Source organism: Trichomycterus rosablanca, chromosome 16, assembly GCF_030014385.1.
Source record: "Trichomycterus rosablanca isolate fTriRos1 chromosome 16, fTriRos1.hap1, whole genome shotgun sequence".
Taxonomy (NCBI): domain Eukaryota; kingdom Metazoa; phylum Chordata; class Actinopteri; order Siluriformes; family Trichomycteridae; genus Trichomycterus; species Trichomycterus rosablanca.
In genome coordinates, this window is record NC_086003.1 from 27,578,920 (window position 1) to 27,603,913 (window position 24,994).

The 24,994-nt window shown below is 43.5% G+C and overlaps 1 protein-coding gene across 1 annotated transcript in view; it reads left to right on the plus strand.

Moving 5' to 3' along the window:
* Positions 1-24,994, plus strand: part of capn5b (calpain 5b) — a 44,397-nt gene that overhangs the window by 11,906 nt on the left and 7,497 nt on the right. Inside the window, exons 2-6 of the mRNA XM_063011511.1 lie at positions 2,912-3,090; positions 13,345-13,476; positions 19,314-19,522; positions 19,751-19,943; positions 23,622-23,815. Of these exons, the coding sequence (XP_062867581.1) occupies positions 2,926-3,090; positions 13,345-13,476; positions 19,314-19,522; positions 19,751-19,943; positions 23,622-23,815 (893 nt within the window). The 5' untranslated portion in view covers positions 2,912-2,925. The remainder of the gene's footprint in view (positions 1-2,911; positions 3,091-13,344; positions 13,477-19,313; positions 19,523-19,750; positions 19,944-23,621; positions 23,816-24,994) is intronic.

Genomic DNA, 24,994 nt, shown 5'->3' on the forward strand with positions numbered 1-24,994 from the left:
CCCTCGGCAGCGTTGTGGACAATATGAGGAGGTAATAACTCACCCACGACTCAGTTACCGGCTGAAGTAGAAGCTAAAGTAGAAGCTGAATCCATCACAGCCTTTCAAAATGTCCGTGAGTGAGAACATGTGCTGCTTATTACATTAGAGATGAAAAAGAGAGAATGGGTAAAATGTGTTTAACATTTATTTTCTAAAAGGAAATATCAGTATCTGTACTTTTAAACTTGATTTCTAAACAATTCTGTTACTTGTAACTGAATTTATTGCTAGACTGTGATGTATCTCACTTTCATATATAGTTTTTGAGGCCAGTATTACAATATACATTAGGGCAGGGGTTTTCTTCAAGCGATTCACATTTTGTCTAGGATTTTTACCACGACCCAGGCAACAAACAATGCATCAATACGAAACACAAAACGAAATATACTAAATTAATAAAACTGGTGGCAATCTGGTGCCACTGTGGTTTACAAGATGTAATGTAAAGCCTCCACAAGAGGGCGTTTGTGTACAAGTTCGTTACGAGGGTCGTTACCCAGGGTTTGAAAAACTCTGCATTAGGGGGACATGTTCCCCCAACATTCAGATATGCCATAACATTAAAACCACCTCCTTGTTTCTACACTCACTGTCCATTTTATCAGCTCCACTTACCATATAGAAGCACTTAGTAGTTCTACAATTACTGACTGTAGTCCATCTGTTTCTCTACATGCTTTGTTAGCCCCCTTTCATGCTGTTCTTCAATGGTCAGGACCCCCACAGGACCACCACAGAGCAGGTATTATTTAGGTGGTAGATCATTCTCAGCACTGCAGTGACACTGAAGTTTTTAAAAGACCTCACTGTCACTGCTGGACTGAGAATCGTCCACCAACCAAAAATATCCAGCCAACAGCGCCCCATGGGCAGCGTCCTGTGGCCACTAATGAAGGTCTAGAAGATGACCGACTCAAACAGCAGCAATACATGAGCGATCGTCTCTGACTTTACATCTACAAGGTGGACCAACTAGGTAGGAGTGTCTAATAGAGTGGACAGTGAGTGGACACGGTGTTTAAAATCTCCAGCAGCGCTGCTGTGTCTGATCCACTCATACAAGCACAACACACACTAACACACCACCACCATGTCAGTGTCACTGCAGTGCTGAGAATGATCCACCACCTAAATAAATCCTGCTCTGGGGTTGTCCTGTGGGGGTCCTGATCATTGAAGAACAGGGTGAAAGCAGGTTTAAAAAGTATGTAGAGAAACAGATGGACTACAGTCAGTAATTGTAGAACCTTTAAGTGCTTCTATATGGTAAGTGGAGCTGATAAAATGGACAGTGAGTGTACATGTTGAGTACAATCCCAGCTTGTTTGGAAGTTGAGGTCAGAGCGCAGGGTCAGCCGTTGTAGCCCTGGAGCTCAAGGCAGAGCCAGTATTCAAACTTACAACCTTCTGACGAATAGCCCAAAGCTCTACCCACTAGGCTACTGCTGTCCTGTACTGATGTAAATATGATAAATAAACATATTCCACTCGCTAGCCTTGTGTAATGTCAGGATCTGTCAATCAAGTACGCAGTTGTAGCCTAGTGGTTAAGGTAATGGACTAGTAAGCAGAAGGTTGCTGGTTCAAACCCCACCACTGCCAAGTTGCCACTGTTGGGCCCTTGAACAAAGATAACCCTGAACTGCTTAGACTGTATTCTGTAAGTCATCTTGGATAAAAGCGTCCACTAAATGCCGAAAATGTCAATGTAAATGTTCCTATCAGGTGGTGATATGACGGGAATGATTTAGAATGGCGGACCTGCCACTCTTCTCTCATAGATTTGGTTCCCCCATGTTTAATTTATGGCTGTGGCCTTGCTGCCTACACTAAACTGGAACACTACAGAGTGCAGGAGCCATTATATCATACAGCATGATGTGCTCGACACTGTGCTTATACGGGCTGTGAGTTACTGTAAGCCTGCGCTATATGTAATAAAGTTACAGTGGACCCTTGAGTTACAAACGGTTTACCATACGAACATTTTGGCTTACGAACGATCCTTTTCAACTTAACGTACGAACAAATTTCGGATTACGAACCGAAATTCGCGAAACACGTGACATCACGAACAAGTTCACTCCAGCCATCTCTCTCTCTCTCTCTCTCTACATATACTGTATGTATATACAGTATATATACAGTGATCGAACATTCGGACAGCGGACGGTGTTTTTCCGGTGTTTTCTTTATATTTTGTAAAATTCTATGCAGTGTTACTGTTTGTTGTTGTATAATTACTCCTGCCAGTAGCTGTCACTGTGTATCAGACAGAGGGGACAGTGAGTGAGAGAGAAGAAGGAAGTTATTCTTTCGTGAAATTACACCTACAAAGTACAACACTATTGAAATAAAGAAGGAAATAATAGAGAAATATGAGAGTTATTGTTGTTTCTGGTAGATACATTTTATATAAAAAGAAGGAAATGTATTATGGTGTATGGTGCAGCACACGTACTGTACTGAAATGTGATGTGTGTTTTTATGTACAGTACTACTGTGTATTGTTGTTTATTATTGTTTATTACAGTATTATCTATTCTATAATTTAAGATTTAAAGGAAATATACTTGTATTTATAACAAAAAAAGCCTTTAATACATTATAAAGGTTAGGTAAGGGGGGTGTTTGGGAGCTCTGGCACGGATTAATTCTATGTACGTACATTATTTCTTATGGGAAAAATAGGTTCAACTAACGAACATTTTGACTTAAGAACAGCCCTTTAGAACCAATTAAATTCGTAAGTCAAGGGTCTACTGTATATTTAATGCACATTCAGATATTCAGATCATTGTAATTCATCATGCATCGTGAGATCTGACGTTGCGACACCCTTAATGCGTCTACGTCTCTATTTCAGCTGCAGCTGGAAGGATGTTCTCCTCTGTGAAGGCGTTTGAGGGGCAGCACTATTCGGTCCTGAAGAAGCAGTGCATGCAGAGTGGGACGCTGTTTGAGGACCCGCTCTTTCCTGCTGTGGACGACTCGCTCTTCCTGCAGGGGAACCGCATTGGGCACGTGCACTGGAAACGGCCGGGAGTGAGTTGTTCCCAATAATCTGATATTGATGTATGCTAAATGTAATCCAAGCAGCATGTGTCTCTTTTAAATCTCAATAAATATACAGTATACACTGATAAGCCATAACATTAAAACCACCTCCTTGTTTCTACACTCACTGTCCATTTTATCCGTTCCACTTACCATATAGAAGCACTTTGTAGTTCTACAATTACTAACTGTAGTCCATCTGTTTCTCTACATACTTTTTAAATATGCTTTCACCCTGTTCTTCAATGGTCAGGACCCCCACAGGACCACTACAGAGCAGGTATTATTTAGGTGGTGGATCATTCTCAGCACTGCAGTGACACTGACATGGTGGTGGTGTGTTAGTGTGTGTTGTGCTGGTATGAGTGGATCAGACACAGCAGCGCTGCTGGAGTTTTTAAACACCTCACTTTCACTGCTGGACTGAGAATAGTCCACCAACCTAAAATATCCAGCCAACAGCGCCCCATGGGCAGCGTCCTGTGACCACTGATGAAGGTCCAGAAGATGACTGACTCAAACAGCAGCATCTACAAGGTGGACCAACTAGGTAGGAGTGTCTAATAGAGTGGACAGTGAGTGGACACGGTATTTAAAAACTCCATCAGCGCTGCTGTGTCTGATCCACTCATACCAGCACAACACACACTAACACACCACCACCATGTCAGTGTCACTGCAGTGCTGAGAATCATCCACCACCTAAATAATACCTGCTCTGTGGTGGTCCTGTGGGGGTCCTGACCATTGAAGAACAGGGTGAAAGCGGTTAAAAAGGTATGTAAAGAAACAGATGGACTACAGTCAGTAATTGTAGAACTACAAAGTGCTTCTATATGGTAAGTGGAGCTGATAAAATGGACAGTGAGTGTAGAAACAAGGAGGTGGTTTTAATGTTATGGCTGATCAGTGTATATGACATATGTCACACACACTAAGTCAAATTTTTCTAATTTCCCTGAATCTGTTTTACAATATTATGCACAGTAGATGGCAAAATACCTAAATTATTTGCATTCTTGCTTTAAGAAATGCTTTTTGAACTGTTTGACAATACTCTTACAATGTTTGGCACAAATCTTGCTTGCAAAGACTGAACCTCTAGTGGATTCTGCTGTTAAATGAAACCATTATTTTATCACCTGGTACTAATTTATTTGCTTATTATTAAGTAATATAAATTTTTTTTGCCAAGTTTGGTTTACAGACCAGATCAGCTGGGAGTTAGGTAGGGCCTTGTTTATATTACTTATGCTATTATTCCAGATTTAACACAATATTAGGCTGCATGCTTGGCTAATGTTACTACACGCTGTGCTGTTAAACATCTCAGGTAGCGAACACAGTGGGTGGGCAGCGTTCAATTTATTCTCATCCTGTGGCGTCTAATCAGGAAGCACCGAGTCCAAGGACGGAGAGAAGAAAAATAGCACTGTAGAGTAAAGGATTTGATTAATGTCTGCTTTCCAGATCGTCCTGTGAGTCCTGTTATCTAATCGCAATGTTTGACCTTTCGGTTTTGGTGTCAGAGAAGAAAGAATTGCCAAACCGCTCTCATCAGGCACTGAACCTCTAAACCCAGTTTAAGTTTCCCCCCAACACCTAGTCCCCATAGCTTGACCTGAGTACTTTAATTGGGATCTTCTGATACTGGGCTGACTGAATGGTAAAACCTAAAGTTGCACAGTTACGTCTTTAAGTATTTATCTATTTATTAGGATTTTACCGTCATGTTTTACACACTTTGTTTACATTCATGATAAGAACGGTAGTTACTGGTTACAAAGATTCATCAGTTCATAAGTTTAATGTCAAACACAGTCATGGACAATTTTGTATCTCCAATTCACCTCACTTGTGCATCTTTGGACTGTGGGAGGAAACCACAGAGGTGATGCTGGGGATCCTGGGAACAGAGATGATGCTGGGGACCCTGGGAATAGAGATGATGCTGGGGACACTGGGGATGGAGATGGTGCTGGGGCCCCTGGGGACAGAGATGATGCTGTGGACTCTGGGGATAGAGATGATGCTGGGGCCCCTGGGGACAGAGATGATGCTGGGGACCCTGGGGATAGAGATGATGCTGGGAAACTGGGGATAGAGATGATGCTGGGGCCCCTGGGGACAGAGATGATGCTGTGGACTCTGGGGATAGAGATGATGCTGAGGACACTGGGGAGGAAACCAGAGCTCCTAGAGGAAACCCACACAGACACGGGGAGAACATGCAAACTCCACACATTAAGGACTCGGACCGCTCCATCTGGGAATTGAACCCAGGACCTTCTTGCTACCCATCGACAGTGCTACCCAGTGAGCCACCGTGTCACCCAATGAAATCAATTAATGTTTTAATTTTGTGTGCTGTAGACACGATCCAGGATCTGATGTCCTCTTTTTGGGGTTATGGAGGTGGCCACACTAGCAGTGCATGATGGAACTTGTAGTTCATTCATGCTGCCACCGCTGGGCACTTGAACAAAGCTCTCAACCCCAAATGACTTGTTTTGTGTCCTGCTAAATGTTTCGCTGCTTTGATATCATCTATTAAATATGTTATTGTCACTTATTGCTCCTTTAATCATTCAGCGTTAGTCAGTGTTGAGTCACGGATCCTCCTGAGACTCAGAGAGCTGCAGGCGAAGTGAAAGTGATCGTCTCATTTTACATAATTCTTCAGGAGCCTAATGGAGGAGCTAAATTCACCTGTTAATAATCCTGCAGCCCAAAGAGAAGAACAGTGTGAGCAGATCGATCACCTACAACACCCAGAGGCGACTTCAGTGTCCGCGCCGTCTAAATCAATCATCCTACAGCCTTACAGTCTTACTGTACTGCCCTGGAACACTGCACACACACACACACGCGCGCCTTACGAGTGTGTGTAAACTCTTCACCTCCACCACTGCTGAGTAATATGTCACTGTCCCAGTCGGACATATCTATTTACCCCTACTTAAAGACACGGTCACAGTGGTGCAGTTGGTACCACTGTCACCTCACAGCAAAAGGGGACCTGGGCTCGATTCCCCAGTTTCATTATTTATACCACTTTGTAACCACTTGAAGATGCAGTAGGGATGTTTGGTGCGATTCATTTTTGTACCCTTTCAAGTCTAGCTTGTCTTTATTCATCTTCTGCTCTCATCTTTAATCCTTATCTCTCATCATCACCTCCTTCCTCTGTCTCATTTCTGGAAAGTCTAACTGCTGCAGCTGTAAATCAGATAGAAATGATAGAAATGATGCTGGGGACTCTGGGGATAGAGATGATGCTGGGGACTCTGGGGATAGAGATGATGCTGGGGACTCTGGGGATAGAAATGATGCTGGGGACTCTGGGGATAGAAATGATGCTGGGGACTCTGGGGATAGAGAGGATGCTGGGGACTCTGGGGATAGAGATGATGCTGGGGACTCTGGGGATAGAAATGATGCTGGGGACTCTGGGGATAGAAATGATGCTGGGGACTCTGGGGATAGAGAGGATGCTGGGGACTCTGGGGATAGAGATGATGCTGGGGACTCTGGGGATAGAGATGATGCTGGGGACTCTGGGGATAGACATGATGCTGGGGACTCTGGGGATAGAAATGATGCTGGGGACTCTGGGGATAGAGATGATGCTGGGGACTCTGGGGATAGAGATGATGCTGGGGACTCTGGGGATAGAGATGATGCTGGGGACTCTGGGGATAGAAATGATGCTGGGGACTCTGGGGATAGAGATGATGCTGGGGATTCTGGAGATAGAGATGATGCTGAACACTCTGGGGATAGAGATGATGCTGAACACTCTGGGGATAGAGATGATGCTGGGGACTCTGTGGATAGAGATGATGCTGGGGACTCTGGGGATAGAGATGATGCTGGGGACTCTGGGGGTAGAGATGATGCTGGGAACTCTGGGGATAGAGATGATGCTGGGGACTCTGGGGATAGAGATGATGCTGAACACTCTGGGGATAGAGATGATGCTGGGGACTGTGACCACCCCATTCTTACAGGCTCCAATACTGTTCCCATGTGTCCATTTGTGCCCTCACACAACCCGTCTCCAGGTGCTATGATGCCATTTCCACTCTATAACACCCTGACCTAACAGTATCCTCACCTCATATCTATGTGCCCCAGCACCGCCCCTGTCCCCCTGTGTCCCAAGAACCGTCTCCATCCTGCCAACATGTACCCAACCTACAAAAGAACATAACCTGTGGTGGTATTTTAGGAACGTCAGGTAATTCAGCTTCATGTTTTTCACCCAGAAGATCTGAGGTTGATGTAATGGTTCTGTGAGCCTGAGGTCTTACAGTGCGGTACTTATTACGAATTAAAATTCGTCTCACGTCTTTCGAGTTCGATTTATTGGCGCGTCGCTGAGAGCTCGTGGCACGGCCGTCCCGCTTTTTCTTTCTGATTCGTTCATTCTCATGCCCTCCTCGAACGCTGTCTGAAACACGAGAGCGCTATCGATCTTCGTTTCAGTGTCGAGGCCTTAAAGTGCTCAGACTCCTTCATAACGTTTTGCCTTGATGAGTAGAAATGATTGTCAGATGTGGAGCGATTCTCCAGTTCAGTTCATTTATTAAAGATGATCGATAAATTGGCTTTTTTTGCACGGAGAGTAAACTGAGAGGCTTTTTTACAAGATCCTAATGTTGTATTATTCACTAATAGCACTTACAGCTCTACATATAATTGTTATAGATGCGTGCCACGGTGCTCTCGGGATTTTAATTACTTCTGCAGCAGATTTAGTTTTATTGGGACACACTTATTAATTAAAAAAAACCTCTAACAGTTGAATATGTTTATTGTGGATTTGCTGAGGATTGGGTGGTGTAGGAATGTCATTTAGCTACATGTTTTGACCTTCTAATTCCTCAGTAGTGATTATAAGTTGCTAAAGCTTGTGTCTCTCTGTCGATTTGACTGCACTTAATAAACAAGATTGTCATTTTAAATATTTTTGTTTATGCATTTTCTCCTCTTTTTCTCCCGGCTTTTTAGCGTATCTTATTACCCAATAGCTTTACTCTTCCTTTCTACTGATGCCGATCCTCACCATGATTGAGGAGAGCCGTGACTAACACACGCCCCCTCCAGTGTGCAGTAGCCGACTGCATCTTTTCACCTGCACGAGGCGGGTTCATATGCGGGTCAGCTTTGTGTATGGAGAGCCACACCCTGCTCACATTATCCCTCAGCGCCATAAATCAGCCAGTAGTGGTCGTAATTGCCTCAGTTATAAGGAGTTCCCTGTCCGGCTCTTACCCTGTGTGAAACGGACAATCATTGATCATGTAGGCGCCCAGCCTGCCGGATGGCAGGGCTGAGTTTCGAACCGACGAGTTTGAAATGTCAGCTCTGGTGTGCTGCATTGTCATTTTAAACCATCCACAATCAGCTTCTGATTCCAGTATTATCTGTACAATAATGTTATAGCACATGGAACAGTGGTCTCTTTGCCAGGAAGTCAAAATTGAGTTTTTGTTTTAGTCCGAGTCCTTTCTGTGTGGACTGTGCATGTTTAAGGTGACACGGTGGGGCAGCAGGTTGTCTGGGTGCTGGATAGCTGCAAAGACCCACAATTAATCGTCATCTCTTTTTGGTCTGGAGTTTAGCACGTTCTATCTGTCTGTTCAGAGTTCCCCGACATTCTTTACCCCATCCTTGTGTCCCCCAAGACCGTTTTCACCTGCCAAAACACCATCCCTCCCAGTCTCATCCCCACGTACTCAGAAGAAAAACCACAAGGATACATGGACGTGAGACTCAGTTTGATAAAAGCAGTCGTGCACTGTAAATGAACACTGTCTCGTTTCAGGCTCGGAGCGCCCAGACTCCCGCCGTCTGCGCCTGATGGGCGTCAGAAATGAGAAACGCACGTGGTGCGAGTGGGTTTTCCCCTGACATCATCAAATTTCATTTTCACGCGCTGCAGGACTTCCGTAATAAATAGTTCTCCTGTTGGACGGTGTGTGCTGAGAGCAGGTGATGGATAAGCATTGTGAGCACAGTCAGCACACCTGCTGAGGTCTGGCGAGCAACACACACACACACACACACACCTGAATCAATATAATAGAGAGAGAGAGAGAGAGAGTGTGTGTGCGTGTGTGTGTGGGTGTGTGTTTTATCTGTATTAATGCAATAAAACAGACCCGCTGGTGCATTTTGTCTTACAGCCCTGCTGATAAAAGCAACACAAAACAGCATCAGTCGGTTGCTTGCTTGAACTGGTTTCTTCTGGTATTATTGTTTTATTGTTAATCTGTTACTGGTTTAAGCTTTGGTTTGTTGGTTTTACTAGCTAGTAAGGAAGAGCTGGTTTATGCAGGTGAGTTGTGGTCCTAGTACACTAACAATTTTGTCTTGGTGGCTTTATTTAAGAAACCCAGTCACATTTGGCTATCCTGTAAAAGCAAAATAAGAGATTTTATTAAGACTTTAAGACTTTATTGATCCGCTTAAAGAAATTAATTTGTTACAAGAGAAAGGTGGTAAATAACAGAAAAAAAATACAGACTTAAGAGCTGCAGACAAAATGCACACATAATGTGTAGTTATTTGCACTAATATAAGTAATATAAACCACCTCCTTGTTTTTCACACATATTTTATCAGCTCCACTTACTATATAGAAGCACTTTGTAGTTCTACAATTACTGACTGTAGTCCATCTGTTTCTCTGCATGCTTTGTTAGCCCCCTTTCACCCTGTTCTTCAATGGTCAGGACCCCCACAGAGCAGGTATTATTTAGGTGGTGGATCATTCTCAGCACTGCAGTGACACTGACATGGTGGTGGTGTGTTAGTGTGTGTTGTGCTGGTATGAGTGGATCAGACACAGCAGCGCTGCTGGAGTTTTTAAACACCGTGTCCACTCACTGTCCACTCTATTAGACACTCCTACCTAGTCGGTCCACCTTGTAGATGTAAAGTCAGAGACGATCGCTCATCTATTGCTGCTGTTTGAGTCGGTCATCTTCTAGACCTTCATCAGTGGTCACAGGACGCTGCCCACGGGGCGCTGTTGGCTGGATATTTCTGGTTGGTGGACTATTCTCAGTCCAGCAGTGACAGTGAGGTGTTTAAAAACTCCAGCAGCGCTGCTGTGTCTGATCCACTCATACCAGCACAACACACACTAACACACCACCACCATGTCAGTGTCACTGCAGTGCTGAGAATGATCCACCACCTAAATAATACCTGATCTGTGGGGGTCCTGTGGGGGTCCAGACCATTGAAAAACAGCATGAAAGGGGGCTAACAAAGCATGAAAGAGAAACATATGGACTACAGTCAGTAATTGTAGAACTATAAAGTGCTTCTATATGGTAAGTGGAGCTGATAAAATGGACAGTGAGTGTAGAAACAAGGAGGTGGTTTTAATGTTATGGCTGATCGGTGTATTATATGACTGTATGATGATAAAGCTCCACCACGTTGTCAACCTCTGCATCACAAACAACATATGCATCATAAACAACTATGACTAGCATGAGCCTATTCTGACATGTGAGGGCATTGGGCTCTTATTTTCACCAGCCGGCAGTGGATTCCCACAGAGAACTATTACAGGCATGGTGGAACACGCTACACTTAAGTATTCCTTCACCACTTGTGCAGACACCTTGACCAGACAGTAGAAGTCAATGTTGCAGCAACAATTTGCCGATGACCCATCCACTCTTCTGTTCCTTAAACGCTTTGTCTTTACAGTAGTTGACCAGGCCAGTGGCACAGGTGTCAGTCTCAGCGATGGTGGGCTAGTCTGTGGTGCCTCCTAAGTGCCACATCTTGAGATTTGAGGTTTCTACATGCATTTCCCGACTTTAGCATATCCAATTACCTGATTGCATTACGCTTCCTCTCTACTTATGTTTATCTCCACCCTGGTTGAGGAGAGCCATGACTGACACACGCCCCCTCCGACACGTGTGCAGTAGCCGACTGCATCTTTTCACCTGCACGAGGCGAGTTCATATGCGGATCAGCTTTGTGTATGGAGAGCCACACCCTGATCATTTCATTTCCTGACCATCATTTAGCCAGCAGAGGTCGTAATTACATCAGTTATGAGGAATTCTCGTCCGGCTCCCTCCCTGTATGAACAACAAGCCAATCGTTTTTTTTTATATTTGCTGGTTTTATTTACTTGGACTTTGTGAAAAGGGTGCATATTACTACAAAACTCTACAGATGACGCTCGCGAGTTCCCATGTAGAAAATGCTATTTCCAATTTCCTTGTGTGCTAATTTGTATTTGTTATTTTGTCGCTGATAGTGTATGATGAGGGTAGATGAGCTGTAGCATCACAGAGGCCTGATTGTGGCTAGTGTTGAGGTCCTTCAGTTGCTATGCAAGCTAAAGAGACACTCGTGATTTATTAACGCCGCCTCATCCACATCCATAACGTTTAGGGAATTAATTAAAGAAACCGCTCAGGCAAGAATTACATTTACACGTAATCACCCTCCTCTCGCCAGCCCGCAAATGTAGCTGCTCAGCCATAACATGTTTTGTGTCTCAGGTTTGCCTTTTCAGTATTGCCAACAGGAGTAAACAATTAGATCAGGTTAGCATAGCATAGCATAGTCTATGTTTCATATCAGGTCTTGCTGTTTAGTCCTTTTAAAACGTGCTTATGTTGTACATAACACTAGACACATGGCCAAAGGTATTTAAAGTCACAATATTTAAGGACAAACTGCAAGTTAGAAGTGAATGACTAAATAAAGCAGTTCCAATCATTGTTTTTGCTGAACCATCAAGAGGGGCAGCCAGATTGTGGGCACCAGATGGGCACCATCTGATAGTGCCTGAAGCAGACAAAATTGGCCACAGAGTCTGCTGGGTGGGAAAAAGGCTGGACTAACTGGGTGAGGTCTTCAAACGCTGTGTAAGGACCCTGGTTTGCAGGCTGAGCACCTGTGCAGAAGTGGATGAGCCTCATGTGCGAATCCAACGAAGCACGGGCGAAAAAGAAGGTGGTGGAAGAGGCGTGGAGCAGGCGAATATACCCTCCTCGAACGCAATCCTGATCCTCAGCAGTGGACGACTAATTGGCTACGCTAAACCGGGAGAAAAAATGAGAAAATGCATAAATAATTAGGAAAAAAGGCCAAATTTGTTTACTGGCTAACTGACTTTACCGTATGTAAACAAATGTAAACTAGGCCGTAGTGTAGACAAAACTCACTGGCCACAAACCACCTGAGAAGAAGAAAAGCAATCGTAATATTGGATGGACCGAAGATCTTTTGTTATTTACAGTGTGAATCCAGCGTGGTGAGTCCATCACAGAAGGTGCTTGTTTTTAGTCCGGTATCGTCCGAAGGATCAAAGGTCATAGACATTCGGTGGTTTTTAACCTTGACCTTTACACTCATGTATTTACATTTTCAGCATTTAGCAGACGTCTTTATTCAAAGCGACTTACAGTGGAGACCATATACACCAATGAAGCATAACATTATGACCACCTTCCTAATATTGTGTTGGTCCCCCTTTTTGCTGCCAAAACAGCCCTGCGACTGTGATGCTCTGTGTATTCTGACACCTTTCTATCAGAACCAGCATTAACTTCTTCAGCAGTTTGAGCTACAGTAGCTCGTCTGTTGGATCAGACCACACGGGTCAGCCTTCGCTTCCTACGTGCATCAATGAGCCTTGGCCGCCCATGTCCCTGTCCCCGGTTTTCCACAGTTTTTTCTTTGGACCTCTTTTGATAGATACTGACCACTGCAGATCGGGAACACCACACAAGAGCTGCAGTTTTGGAGATGCTCTGACCCAGTCGTCTAACCATCACAATCTGGTCTTTGTCAAATTTGCTCAAATCCTTACGCTCGCCCATTTTTCCTGCTTCTAACATCAACTTTGAGGATAAAATGTTCACTTGCTGCCTAATATATCCCCCCACTAACAGGTGCCGTGATGAAGAGATAATCAGTGTTATTCACTTCACCTGTCAGTGCTCATAATGTTATGCCTGGTCGGTGTATATTGCAAACAATTGAGTGTTAAGGGCCTTGCTCAAGTGCCCAACAGTGGCAAGCTGGCAGGTGGGGCTTGAACCAGCAACCTTCTGATTACTAGTCCTGTACCTTAACTGTTGAGCTCCTTTTTCTGTTTTTGTCACAAACTATTTAAAGATCTGCACAACTGCACACTCTTTTATTTCTCTTCCTCCTCACTCCCTGTTGTTGCTTCCTGTTTGTCTTCACCAGGAGCTGTGTGATGATCCTCATTTATTTGTGGACGGGATTAGCGCTCACGACCTGCACCAGGGGCAGCTGGGGAACTGCTGGTTCGTGGCGGCGTGCTCCAGCCTGGCCTCCCGTGAGTCTCTGTGGCAGAAAGTAAGTATTTTCCTGGTTTTCCTGGAATGTTTGTGTTACAAGTAATGCCTAGTTCACACTACACGATTTCTGCCCTGATTTTCGCTCGCCGACTGGTCGGCGCTAGATTTGCCGGCTCGGGAGCAACTCAGCGTTTGCTCGGTAACCAAAACTCGGTTCTCAATCGCTATGTGTGAACTACTCAACAACTCGATCCGAGCGGCTCACCGAAGAGAGATATTCAGCTTGTCGAATATCTGGATCTGAGTTGCCCAACTGGCAACTGTGCTATGCCGAACAGCCAATGAGAACGCAAGATACGGGGTGAGGGGAAACGCAGGGGAGGAGTGTAAAAAGGTGGGGCAGGGGCGTAATATAGTTTATATCAGAATACATCAGCACACACACACACTACTTTTACAGTATTTCTGACCTGATCGTTCTCTACAAAACAAAACACCAACACTGCATTGCAAAAATATTTATTACCCTCCAACTCACTACAGAACAATCCATGCTGTTCCTATTTTTCCTCTTTGATTTTACGCTGCACATCAGCGCACAAACTTTGATCGCTCGCTACTTGTTGATGTGCATTTTTGGACGTGGTATCATTAAACCCCTCGTCACTTCTCGCGTTTGTTTTCATGACAAAACGTAGTTTGGGAGACCAGAGAAGCTCACCTGTGATTCCAGTTGGTGATAGATGGTGTAGTGTGTGACCCCCTATCGCCGATCAGTCGTGTAGTGTGAAATACACACCGACCTGAAAGACTCACGATTACAAGAGATCCAGTCGTGTAGTGTGAACTGTACAAGGACCTAACAACTTGGAAAGTCATGTAGAGTGAACTTAGCATAAACCATCCTATGACACAGTAGTCGGTTTGCACCGTTACTTTCGGCCCTTGCGACAGAACTGCCCTGGATGAGCGAATTGCCCCAGAGGCAGCGTGACATTCCTTTTTCCGTAAATCTACGTCTTGCTTGTTGCACCAGCTGGTTGCCGCTCTTGCATTTCTGTCCTCGACTTGTGTTTAGTGTTCACTTTCCTTTCCTTTTCGAGTTCTTAATTCTGCGCTATCTCTGTTCCATCCACTTTCTCCATTGTGTGGTGCGGATGTTTCTGCTATTTTGGATCTATCTATCTATCTATCTATCTATCTATCTATCTATCTATCTATCTATCTATCTATCTATCTATCTATCTATCTATCTATCTATCTATCTATCTATCGGTCTATCTCTCTATGTATCTGTTTGTCTGTCTGCCTAATTGTTGAAGGATCATATAAATGGATCATATAAATATAGGACACATTCCCTCTATAGCATATGCTGAGGAACCAGTGTTTGCTTTATTAACATTTCGATGGGATTAGATTGCAGTATGTTGCTGCCGTCTCAGATAAGCTTTAACAACTTAAAATCCTGGTTTTCGAGTACTATTTAGATACGCGTTTCCCCTTTTTTGTTAGCAGCTTTTTAGCCACAGAATTGTTCTACATTCATCGAGTTCCCCTGTACTCGAAAACCAGGATTTTAAGTTGTTAAAGCTTATTTGAGACGGCAGCAACATACTGCAATCTAATCCCATCGAAATGTTAATAAAGCAAACACTGGTTCCTCAGCATATGCTATAGAGGGAATGTGTCCTATATTTATATGATCCTTCAACAATTAGGCAGACAGACAAACAGATACATAGAGAGATAGACCGATAAATAGATAGATAGATAGATAGATAGATAGATAGATAGATAGATAGATAGATAGATAGATAGATAGATAGATAGATAGATAGATAGATAGATAGACAGACAGAATTGTTCTACATTGGTGGAGCATTTTCATTCTTGCAGGTGTGGGGCTTCACTTTACCCACCCTGTTACATGATAAACAACATAGAGGAAGTTTCATACTGGAAAATCCTAAAGCTGCTTACTGTACAGTGCAAAACCAAACCTGTAATGAAATTCATTCATGAGTTTCATACATGGACTGAAAGCTACATTTGTCAAGTTTACAGGGAAATGAGTTACATCGTATTATACATGTACAGCTCCACATTTCTGTGTTATTATATCACCTTCATCACCTCCCGCACCATGTTCAGCACTCAGCTATTGTATTATAAAGCTCATTCATTCACTGCAAACTGCTGACGGCACTTCACACAGAGGTCAAACTGAACCTCTGGGACCAAATGGGTTTGGGTTTGAAACAAATGTGCCAGCGTAAACCCTCTTTGCTTCAGAGGTGCTGCATAATAGCTTTTGCTCCTAAACCTTTTGCTCTGACTTTAATCTACTAACAAGCAATCTATCATTCATAGAAAAACCAGTCATGTACCATTATGTGACTCCCTGGCAAGCTGGATGGCCATATTCAGTTTGGAACCGACCTGCAATGCTACATCTTTACTTACTGGTCTGCAGGACTGGCTCTTGGCCACTGTTGCAGTCCTTTGCAGACCTACTTAAAATAAAGGTAAAAAATCGCAGGCTTATAGATATTACATATTCCCGTCATGGTCACGAACAATTACTGCTGCACTCCTGTATCAACACAGATTACAAAGCTCCCATTTAAATAAAATCAATAGACGTTCACGTGCATTATTTATATTAAAACTTGCATCTGCAGCATCAGTTCTAGTCTCACAGTGTAAAAAAGCTCATCTGTGTTCTGATCTCTTGGCTGTCGTTGCTTGTTGTCTGTTTTAGACTAATCCAGTCAGTCTGTCGTCTGTCTTCTCGTGATTAAAGATGCGAGCTGTGCACACAGTCTGCACTAAACGATCAGATCGAGGTTCTGCTGTGTGTATCGTTCACACTTATGAGCTGGATTTGCAGAGTGGATCTATTTTAGGTCTTTCCATTCACATTACTGTAGACATCGAGTTCCCCTGTACTCGAAAACCAGGATTTTAAGTTGTTAAAGCTTATTTGAAACGGCAGCAACATACTGCAATCTAATCCCATTGAAATGTTAATAAAGCAAACACTGGTTCCTCAGCATATGCTATAGAGGGCATATGTCCTATATTTATATGATCCTTCAACAATTAGACAGACAGACAGACAGATAAATAGATAGATAGACAGACAGACAGATAAATAGATAGATAGACAGACAGACAGATAAATAGATAGATAGACAGATAGATAGATAGACAGACAGACAGATAAATAGACAGATAGACAGACAGACAGACTGATAAATAGATAGATAGACAGACAGATAGATAGATAGATAGATAGATAGATAGATAGATAGATAGATAGATAGATAGATAGATAGATAGATAGACAGACAGATAAATAGATAGACAGAAAGACAGACAGACAGATTAATAGATAGATAGACAGACAGGTAAATAGACAGACAGACAGACACAGATAAATAGATAGATAGACAGATATATAGATAGACAGACAGACAGATAAATAGACAGACAGACAGACAGACAGACTGATAAATAGATAGATAGACAGACAGATAGATAGATAGATAGATAGACAGACAGATAAATAGATAGACAGAAAGACAGACAGACAGATTAATAGATAGATAGACAGACAGATAAATAGACAGACAGACAGACACAGATAAATAGATAGATAGACAGATAAATAGACAGATAGACAGACAGATAAATAGATAGATAGACAGATAAATAGACAGACAGACAGACAGATAAATAGATAGATAGACAGATAAATAGATAGACAGACAGACAGACAAAAAGATAGATAGATAGATAGATAGATAGATAGATAGATAGATAGATAGATAGATAGATAGATAGATAGATAGATAGACAGACAGTTAGATAGATACACACAAACACACACATATATATATATATAGACAGATAGATAGATAGACAGACAGACAGACAGACAGATACACACAAACACACACATATATATATATAGACAGATAGATAGATAGGTAGATAGACAGACAGACAGACAGATAGATACACACAAACACACACATATATATATATATAGACAGATAGATAGATAGACAGACAGACAGATACACACAAACACACACATATATATATATAGACAGACAGATAGATAGATAGATAGATAGATAGATAGATAGACAGACAGACAGACAGACAGACAGACAGACAGACAGATAGATAGATAAGATAGGTTCTAACAGAATTGTAGCTCAGTAGATGTTGATAAATAAGGTGGACCGTTACTGGACCAGCAGCTTGGTGTTTACTGGTTCCAGGTCAGTGAATTTCTGAAAACATCACAGTTTGAGAGCTTGTACATGAGAAGCTCTAACAGACCTTCTGTTCATAGAGCCATTAGCACAGAACTCTGTATGAAACCCAACCTGTGTGGCATCTCAGAAGAGCTTCATCACCACCAAACAACTTCTCAACATCTCCTAAATCACTCCCATGATCCTCCAGGAGGATCGGTTATCCTTCAATAAACGGCTCCACTGGGAGAGGTTACTGGATCTGTCACAAGCTCAGCAGCACGGATTTTATGCACCACGTTAATCAGAGCGTGGTTAAACTGGGAACGCGGACTGGTGAGGCTGCATATCACAGCAAGCTGGGAAGCAAATCGCACAACACATGCTCTCACCCAGCCTGGGAACCAATTATTGCCCTTCTGAGGGTTACAGCACATGGGTGGTGTGTCGACACAGCTTCAAGGTCTTAGGTTCAATCCCACCTCTCAGTGTCAGTGTAGAAACTGAAATATTGACCTGGAAATAATAGATGCTACTGTCTAATTTGACCTTGACTCATAGCACAAGCATTAGATTTGCTGTAAAACATGAACTATTTATATTTATATATACTGTATATATACACCGATCAGTCATAACATCCTTGTTTCAACACACATTGTCCATTTTATCAGCTCCACTTACCATATAGAAGCACTTTGTAGTTCTACAATTACTGACTGTAGTCCATCTGTTTCTCTGCATACTTTGTTAGCCCCTTTCACCCTGTTCTTCAATGGTCAGGACCCCCACAGGACCACCACAGAGCAGGTATTATTTAGGTGGTGGATCATTCTCAGCACTGCAGTGACACTGACATGGTGGTGGTGTGTTAGTGTGTGTTGTGCTGGTATGAGTGGATCAGACACAGCAGCGCTGCTGGAGTTTTTAAACACCTCACTGTCACTGCTGGACTGAGAATAGTCCACCAACCAGAAATATCCAGCCAACAGCGCCCCGTGGGCAGCATCCTGTGACCACCGATGAATGTCTAGAAGATGACCGACTCAAACAGCAGCAATAGATGAACGATCGTCTCTGACTTTACATCTACAAGGTGGACCAACTAGGTAGGAGTGTCTAATAGAGTGGACAGTGAGTGGACACGGTATTTAAAAACTCCAGCAGCGCTGCTGTGTCTGATCCACTCATACCAGCACAACACACACTAACACACCACCACCATGTCAGTGTCACTGCAGTGCTGAGAATGATCCACCACCTAAATAATACCTGCTCTGTGGTGGTCCTGGGAGAGTCCTGACACATTAAAGAACAGGGTGAAAGGGGGCTAAAAAAGTATGTAGAGAAACAGATGGACTACAGTCAGTAATTGTAGAACTACAAAGTGCTTTTTTAAAATTGTTTTATAAAAAAGTCAGGATCAGATGGTACACATGTCATTAACGTTTGTCATTCTCATCATTTATGGTTTGTTCTGTAGCTTGAACAGTAAGCTGGGTCACTAATATCCAAGGTCATGGCGTGATTGGCATTTGCAGCACATTCAAGGACTTCGTTTTGAAGGACTTTTAACAGTGAGATCTATAAGGTGGTCTTATCATTTTGTCCACTGTCTCTCCAGGTTATTCCGGACTGGAAGGATCAGGAATGGGATCCGGAGAAACCAGATTCATATGCAGGAATCTTCCACTTCCGGTTCTGGCGTTTTGGAGAATGGGTGGACGTGGTGATTGATGACCGGCTGCCCACAGTGGATAACCAGCTGGTTTACTGCCACTCAAACGACAGCAACGAGTTCTGGAGCGCCCTGGTGGAGAAAGCTTACGCCAAGTATGAATTTAGATTCTAAAAACAGAACTGTTTATTAATAAATGTGTTCTGCTGCCTAAACCTCCAATTTTTATAAAAGGTTTGACGTCTGATATAAGTTGTTAATAAAACTTGGTTTTGAACATCGTTTGGGTGCAGCAATAATAGGCAGTTGAAGCTTATCTCTCTCTCAGCGCTGCCGCCAGTGCTTTTTTATTATTATTACTTTATTATTATTTCTCTCTGCAGAGTTTATGGATGCTATGAAGCCCTGGATGGAGGAAACACAGCTGACGCTTTAGTGGATTTCACCGGCGGGGTGTCGGAGCCCGTGGACCTGCTGGAGGGTCAGTACGCTCAGGATGAAGCTGCCAGGAACCAGCTGTTTGAGAGAGTGCTGAAAGTGCACAACAGAGACGGACTCATCAGCTGTTCCATCAGGGTGAGATACTGTGATTAAACCAGAGATGTTCACAAGTCACAAAATACGAGTCCGAGTCAAGTCACGAGTCTTTAGACTAGAGTCCGAGTCAATATAATAAACACAAAACATATATTGTAAATGTAGCGTAGAAATAAACAAATAATCTGTAAGTTCAGATTAATAACAACAGATGAGCGACTGTATTTAGCTGTTTTACTTCGTGCCTTTACTTTCCTAGTCATTGTGTAAATGAATGTAATTTCCGTAACAAGAAGGTTCCAGTTAAAAGCTTCAACTGATACGTTTTGTTTTCATTGCAAAACAAAAGCGCTCGATAAATCACAGCACAGCAGCCAAAATCCCAAACAGAGCATGCTATTACATTTATAAGCGTGCGTCCCATTAGGAATAGAATCCGTTATTTTGTAAATGTGCTTATAATTAAAAACCTCCAAACTTTTCTTGGTTGTGAAGTAAAACACGAACTCGTTAGAAAGCCGATCAAGCATTTCATTACCACGTCATCTGTGTGACGCGAACTGAATAAATGCAAATAACAGCATTTCTTACTAACAATTACAATCAGAAGATCTGATTGGTTCAGAAAGCGGTTCTTACAATCATTAGCACCGATTCTGTAGGAGCGTTCCATTCACCCAGGTTGTTCCTGTGAAGTGCACTACGTAGGGTATTGCACCAGTTTAAGTGAGATTCCAATCCAAAGGTAACGAAAATGTTCAAATGAAGTGAACTTCAGACTGTGTAGGGAGTAGGGAGCGACGCCGGAAGCTGGCTGTAACATTTACCCACTGCGTGTGTTGCGGGTTTAGACGACCGGAGCGTTATTAGAGAGCAGAAAATGACACGATCAGATTGATGTCGGATAGACGTTTCATTCATCTTTAATAAAAGGGACTCTTGTTGGTTACGAGTCATTTTTTTGCGAGTCATGAGTCGAGTCCGAGTCATTTGAAACGAGTCTGAAGTCACTGTGTGTCACAGACTCGAGTCCCCATCTCTGGATGAAACCACACTAAAGTTTGTTTTGAACCAGACTGAAACCAGTTAGTGACCCCAGTACTCACACGTCAGCCAAGTTAAGGATTTATTTCTGAGGAAAATACAGAATGAGACGTTTAAATAATCAGGATCACTTATTTAATCAATTATGTTACACACACACAAGGAATTTATCTTGGTGAGATGTAAGGTGAGGACACACCTTGCTACTAAAAAGCGAGAATGGCAGAATGGAAGCACACCTACAGCAATAGAAAAGAACCCAAGTGCAAATGTTTAGTCGAGGTAGAACAGCACCAAAGTAACAAACGCAGCCCGCAACTGAGAAAGTGGACAGAACATGGACTGCTCAGAACTAGACGTCAAGATATGGTAGGCTGCTCCAATTGTCTGTGATAGGATAGGATAAGTGGCCACTAGTCTGCAGGGTCGAAAATGGGGTGGGGTCTTCGACGCTGTTTAAGGACCCTGGTTAGTAGCCCGAGGGGCCTGTACAGAAGCTGAAGATCAGCGCGTAACTCTGTGTGCTAGCGGAATATCCCGCCTAGGCGCCTGTTTGACGCGGTGATCGGAAGGTCCCTGATTCAAACCCCATCACCGTCAGGTTGCCACTATTGGGCCCCTGAGCAAGGCCCTTAACCCGCACTGTGTTTAGTCCCAGTTGTAAGTCACTTTGATTAAAAGTGTCTGCTAAATGCCATAAATGTATTATTTAGCTTATAGAATTTCTATACATCTGTTAGTAATGGATGTGGCAGTCATTAGAAGGGGTGTCCATATATTTTAGGCCCTAAAGTGTATTTTGTCTATCATTTCTTTCAGACTTTCATTTCATTATACACAAAGGCAGACTCGATTTACTGAGCGTCTGCGTGACTTTTTTATTAACGAGTGTTTTTCTTTTAGAGGAGAAACAAACCGAGCGCCGAGATCTTTAATACAACGTCGAATCAAACGCTCCCGATTCTCCAGCTCTTTTTGATAAATGTCTTTATTTTTTCATCCAATCAGTAGAAACGAATCCCAGAAATCTAGAGGTTAATCCAATCTGAAGGTCAAGTGCTCTTTGTCGGGGTGTGTTGCTTTTTCGGGGCAGTTTAATTTCAGGATTGGTACATTAGGAATGCACCGGAGGCCTTCACCTCATCTGCTCGTGCTCCTCCAGACACGATCGAATGGCTTTTTCTGTCTTGCTCTGCTCACTGTGCTCCGAACATGAAGAAACTTTTATTTATTCAATAATATAATTATAAGTTCAATGAAATAGTTGCATGGTTATTTATTAATTTGTCAAATATTTAAAACCTACTTTATACTCTATGCCATGATGCCACCACTCACTCACTCACTGTCTTAACCGCTTATCCAGTTAGGGCTGCAGGGGGGTGCTGGAGCCTATCCCAGCTTTTCAATGGGCGCAAGACACACAATAACACCCTGGACGGGGCGCCAGTCCATCACAGGGCAGACACATACACACACCAATTCACCTATAGGGCAATTCAGTGTCTCCAGTTAACCTGACTGCATGTTTTTGGACTGTGGGAGGAAACCGGAGCTCCCAGAGGAAACCCACGCAGACACTAGGAGAACATGCAAACTCCACACAGAAAGAACCCGGACCGTCCCGCCTGGGGATCGAACCCAGGACCTTCTTGCTGTGAGGCGACAGTGCTACCCACCGAGCCACCGTGCCGCACATGGTGCCACCAATTACATGAGATTACTTTGCCAATCCTTGCCTCGTCCGAACCAAACTTTCAACCCAGTGCAGGTCTCCGTCTGGCCCCTGCCGCCATCCTGCCAAGTGTCCTCTGTTTTGAAAACCAAGATATGATCACCCTATTTTATACAAAAAAGCAAATTAGAGAAGCGAGGGCTTCTGTACTTAGGCATCAGAAAAAAAAATGAACAGAATGTGGGAGAGCAGACGCTGAGTGGCGTGTGGAGGAAGGACGGGTGATTCGCTATCTTTGTTCTCCAATGTGTGGGTTATATAAAGAGTCATATCAAAAAAGAGTATATATATAGAGAGAGTTATATAGAAATACTTATTTTTTAAATTTAGAAACATTTTTGAATGTACACTATTGTGCCAAAAGTATTTGGACACCTGACCATGAGCTTGTTGGACATCCCATTTAAAAAACAAATGCTATTAAAACAGAGTGACCTCTATGTGATCCTTTCTGCTTTAACAACAGCCGTTCTTCTGAGAAGGCTTCTCACATGCACAAGACTTTGAAGTGTGTCTGTGAGAATTTGTGCCTATTTAGTAAAAACAGTATTTGTCACCAGCACCGAGTTTCTGAACTCCCCGGCCACCGGTCGGCTGGGCGCCATCTAGTAATTGTAGAACTACAAAGTGATTGTAAAAGACAGTGATTGTAAAAACAAGGAGGTGGTTTTAGTGTTATGGTTGATCAGTGTATAATTAAGCAGAACTGATTTATTACATGTTAGTGATTGTGGCTGAATCACATGGATGAAAGAATTAGAAAAGGTGTCCCAATACTGTCCATATAGTGTATTTTCGAGTTGATTTAGACATGCAGGCTGTATGATGCCAAACCTCTAGCCAGTGTTGGTCTCCAGAATAAACTAAAATACAAAGCAATTCCTGGGGAATCAACTGATCCATGTGTTGTTTTGGTTTTGTGTCCTGTTCTTTCCCAGGCCACCACAGTGGAGGACATGGAGGCTCGACTGGACTGTGGTCTGGTTAAAGGTCATGCCTACGCGGTCACGGACGTGCGGAAGGTGCGCCTGGGCCACGGCCTGCTGGCCTTCTTCAAGTCAGAGAAGCTGCACATGATCCGGATGCGTAACCCCTGGGGGGAGAAGGAGTGGAGCGGACCGTGGAGTGACAGGTGAGTGCGCTGGTGCATTGATGTTGTTAATTGCAGAGGAAGTGCAGTAGAGAATTTTAATTTGCCAGAATAGGAGGAAAGTGGGGGGAATGCAAAAACCAAAAAAAACAACCTAACAACTTAATTAAATTTTTACCCCCAGTTTTTCTCCCAGTCTTGTCATATCCAATTACTTTTTCTCTCAACTTTTAGCGATTGCATCATGCTTCCTCTCCACTAATGTCCGCCCCGGCTCCGATCAAGGAGAACGAAGCTAACCCACGCCCCCTCCGACACGTGGGCAGCAGCCTTATGCATTTTGCCACCTACACCAGACGAGATCAGCTGCGGATCAGCATCGTGTATGGAGAGACACACCCTGATCTGCACTCTCTCCCCGCCTCTGTGCAGACGCCATCAATCAGCCAGCAGAGGTCGTAGTTGCATCAGTCATAAGAGAGCCCCAATCCGGCTCAATACCCCGCCCCTATATGAACAACAGGCCAATCATCGTTCAAGCGGCTGCTCAGCCCAGCCGGCAGGCAGATCCGAGACTCGATACGATGTATTTGAGATCTGGTATTTGACATCTGGTGTGCTAGCGTGTGTTTTTACCGCTGCGCCACCTGAGCGGCCCTAGGACCGCTTCTTTGTACCTGCATGAGGCGGGTTCATATGGAGATCCATATTGCGCACAAAGCGTCGTGCACTGATCTCTATTATCCCCCGTCTTTGTGCAGGCGTCATCGACCAGCCAGCAGAGGTCATAATTGCAGCAGTTATGACAAATCCCTAAGGCCCTCCCCCCTTCAGATGAGCCAATCATTGTCTGTTTAGGCGCTCGTGAGTTGACGATGCCATCTCTGTTGTGCTAGCGTGTTTTACCTCTGCGCCACCCAGGCTCACTGAACGATAATAGCAATTTAGTTTGTGCATTTCAAACATTGTCAAAGACAGAGAACAGTTGGCCGCTCAGGTGGCGTAGCGGTAAAAACACACACTGGAACCAGAGCTGGGATCTCGAATACATCGTATCGAATCTCAGTTCTGCCTACCGGCTAAGGCTGAGCGGCCACATGAACAACGATTGGCCTGTTGTTCAGATATGGACGGGACTAAGCCGGATGGGGTCTCTCTCTCATGACTGGTACAATTACACTGATTGATGGCACCTGCATAGAGATGAGAAAAGAGTGCTCT